We start from the raw sequence: 4177 nt of genomic DNA on the forward strand, positions 1-4177 counted from the left end.
TTCTGTCCAACGAGGTGGTAAAGGAGGTGGTAAAATGGATGAAAAGCCGGGAGTGGTTCTGTTTGATCGGTTTGATGATGATGATGATGAAAGTGTTGATGGTTCATGAACACCAGATGAATAAGAACCAGAGTCACTATAAGAGAGAGATGAGTTTTCACTGTTCACCGAAATACTGTCATCATAATCATGGAAAACAGATCGGGTATCACGATAAGACGAAATTGTATTGGTCGATTGACTGTTTTTGCCAAGAGAAACACCAAAATTACTGCTGCTTATTGTTGGTGTCGGCGAATAGCTAACAGGCTCATAAATTGGTTCCTCTATGTTGTTGTTGTTGTTTCCACTCAAGTTGATGTTGTTTACACTCTGGTTAAACTGGCGAGATGAAACTTCTTGTTTCTTACTTGATTCTTTCACATTGGTGAGGGAAGACGAAAGTGAACAACTGGTTCCTCTTAGACGATTATTATAATGATTCGGATTAGGATTAGGATTATTGCTCCACAGAAAACTTGGCGTCTTTTTGATATCTTCAGCGAGAAGAGATTGAGTGAAGGTTGAAGATGATGTTGACGATGATGATGATGATAATCGAGAGTCTTTTGGTAATTGCTGATGTGAAATTGATGATGAAAGAAAAGTTGATGATGATAATTTAACCGAATTTGAATTCTTTTGATTATTTGAAATGTTTCTCGGTGCTGGTAAAGGAGCTTTAACAGATTTACCTGATTCTTTGGTTGAACAATTAACTGGTGTACAATGATGAGTACAATTATCATCGTTAATTTGTGTTCTCTCATCGGTAAAATTAATCGTATTTGTTTCATTGTTGGAAAATGTTACCCCAGGCAAAGTTTTCCTTCTCGAGGTAATTACTGGTTTACTTGATTGTTGATCTGACGTTGATCGATTAATTTTGCTTGTTGATTGGTGAATATTATCTCCTTTTGGTGATTTAATACATTCAAGACGCAGAATTGTTTCCTTAACTGATACAACTTTTTCTTCATTCTCTTCGTGAGTCTCATCAACATTTTCTGACCTCCCGCTGATTGAACTGGACAGTGAATTTGAAGACGATGCCAAGTAATTAGTTGCTCTTGAAATTGTGGAGACATTTGATTGTTTCAATTGGTCAGATGAGTTTTTATGCACAGTCAACAATGAAATGGATGAGGTAGATGATGATGAGGTAGAGATCATCCTATTGGATTCACGAAGGTCACTTTTACTTTTCCAAGGTTTCTCTTCATCTATTAGGCCACAGTTAACAGAATCGACAGCCGATGAATTTTGATTAACATTTGCATCAAATTTAGAAGCAATTTGAGCGATTCGAGAATTACTTTTCATTCTAGACCCTTGTTCCATATTGATCTTACCAGAATTACATTTCTTTTCCATCGGATAATTACCATGGTTATCAAGAGAGTAGGAGGGTGACGATGGTGATGAATATGGAGACAATGATGATGATGATGAATGTGAAGTTGCTTCTGTTAATGTTAATCGACCAGATGATGAGAAGCGATTACATTTAACATGTTTATCAGTTAGAGTAGAAGACGATGAATTTGATGAGTTTAATGAAGTGGATGAGCACCGATTAGGATTATCTGATTGTAATGAACACTTTTTATTGACCATTGTTGAGATTTTTGGTGTTAATGATGTTGCACGAACTCTGTTGAAATGATTACACGTTAATAGAGTTAAATTGCTCAATGACAATGAAGGTGTTAAACTGGAAGAGGAGGTTGGATAAGTTTTACGTCGAAGTTGAGGAGAAGAGTAAGTCACAATTTCAGGTTTCTCTTTATTCTCATCTTGACCATCACATTTTTCAAACTTTTCCTTTATCATTGACCATTTAGGCGAATTGAGAAGACTACCAACAATTCGTTGATTGCAATTACTGGTTTCTAGAGATTCACGTGAATCTGATGTTGAATTAGACCGATTAGAACAATTTAAAGAATCGCCATTTAATCCACTAGGTATTGATAAAGCTCTTAGATAATTGCGACAAGTTTGTTTTGATTGTTGACCATCACTATTATCATAATCACTTTTATACTGATTACAAGGTAAACTATTTAAACGTGAATAAGATCTTGTTGGTTTGATTGTATTGGAAGATGAACCATTTGAAATGTGATTGATTTCCTTTGATGATCGATTTGATTTCGTAAAACGAGTAATCCGAGGACGTGGTGGTTCTTGGGGAGTCGAAACATAATCTACACAATCTTGAGAAACTAAAGATGAGCCATTGGAATCCTGATTAGTACTGTTATTAGTTTCACTTTTAAATCTTGAAGAAACTAAATGACTTGAAGATTTCATGATTCTTGGTGATGTTGGTGAGCTCACGAATCCAGAAGATGCAGATATTACTGATGGTGAGGATGATGGAGATGATGGAGATGAATATGATAAACAATTAAAGTCCGATGAACCAAGATTACTGTCAATCGGTGATGATTGGAGAGATTTTGATGTTGATGTTGATGACCGTGATGATAATGAAGAAGAAGATGATAAAGATGACGAAGAATTGAAAGTTCGAGGTAATGTTCGTCTTGAAATCGAACTGAGTGTCAATGAAGGCTTATTGATCACTGGTGTTGATCCTTCGCAGTGTTTTCCATCCTGTTGATTTTTCAAACGCTTTCTCCAATAATCTGAATCATCGGTTTTATTACTGTTATTATCTTGATAATTTTTATCATTCTTTTCACAATAGTAACTTTTATTCCTGTTGCCGGAGTCTATTTCATGATGTGTTTCAAGCTCAGGGTCAGTTAAATGTGAGATATAATTTGGTAACGATGACCGAATCAAACTGAGACCGGTTGTTGATCTTGATGTTGTTGTGAAACGGGTTGAAGTTGTTGTTGTTGTTGTTGTTGTTGAATTAGTTAAATGAAACTGACCACTCCTCGGCTTGAAGCCGTTTAACTTTGAATCAAACTCATATAATTTCCGGGAAAATTGTTCTATCTTATTTAGTTGATTTGATGGTTTAACCAATTGAACTAAACAACTATCTGATCTAGTCTCATGTTTATCAATTGATGATCTTGATGAGGGAGATGAAGATGGGGAAGAGACTGAGGATGATAGAGAGCATGAGAATGGAGATGATGAAGATGAGGATGAGGATGAAACCGATGCCTTTGGGCTTGAAGTCCTTTTCATCATCATCACATCCCTGGTTTCATTTAAAATCATCTTGTTGGTTAACTTTTAGTTATCAACATTTAACATTAACCTAGGAACTTAAACCCGATTATTTATCAAGTTTAACCAATTAGCCTCCAATACACATAACGGATCAATTGTTAATCATTGAATGAAACTCGTTTTTATGATTATTAAATTGTTGGCAATAAGGATTCAGGAAGAAAAAGGTTCAAATATGAGAAGCAAAAATTGATCTTCTTGATGATGGAACGTGTTCCTTAATTGTTGATTCATTGATTTTTCTTTTCTTTTCTTTTATCCAACAATTAGTCTTAGGGTTTGTCTCTTTATCACTTATTCACCTTTAACCAATAATTCACACAATTAAAGTCAATTAACTAGATAATTGGATTCACCTCATGAATTTTAATCACTTTTATTGAAGGAGAAACTTTAAATTAAAGATGAAAATGGAAAAGACAATCAACTGATTGAAATATGGAAGATGAATAATTAGCAATAATCGATGAAAGAAATAGAATCAATCAGATATTCATGTTTTTCTGCCTCGAGATAAAAATAATAACAAGAAACACGAATGATAAGAAAACAAGGAGTGGGAGGTTGGGTGGTGGGGAGATTTTAATTATTTAACAGAATAACAACTCCACTGATTAGTTTCTATTTGAGGAAATCGCTAATTAAAAGTAATTAAAACAAAATCAAATGTTAATATCGACGCAAATAAGGATGAAGATAACAAAAGCACCGGTTCGAGAGAGAAAGAGAGAGAGAGAGAGATTTTCTTTCTATTTACTTTCATGTTTCTCTTTCTCTTTTTCTTTCTTCTTTCCTTTTCCTCTCCATCTTCATCTTCCTCTTTTTCATTAACAATAAATTGGGTATTCGACCCTTCCCCCAATATGGTTGTTATACTTTCCATCCTCATCCTATTGCTCTTTCCTTTTCCTTTTCATCATCA

The 4177-nt window shown here is 34.6% G+C and overlaps 1 protein-coding gene across 1 annotated transcript; it reads right to left on the reverse strand.

Annotated features, from left to right (window-relative positions):
* Positions 1-3: 3 nt before the first annotated feature.
* On the reverse strand, positions 4-3958 carry LOC128389500 (uncharacterized; the record flags this gene model as incomplete). The annotated part of the gene is made up of 1 exon (XM_053349104.1): positions 4-3958. A coding segment is annotated over exon 1 (3240 nt), but the record flags the coding sequence as incomplete, so codon positions are not given.
* Between the last annotated feature and the right edge of the window lie 219 nt (positions 3959-4177).

This window comes from Panonychus citri, unplaced genomic scaffold, assembly GCF_014898815.1.
Source record: "Panonychus citri isolate SS breed McGregor unplaced genomic scaffold, ASM1489881v1 Contig00009, whole genome shotgun sequence".
NCBI lineage: Eukaryota > Metazoa > Arthropoda > Arachnida > Trombidiformes > Tetranychidae > Panonychus > Panonychus citri.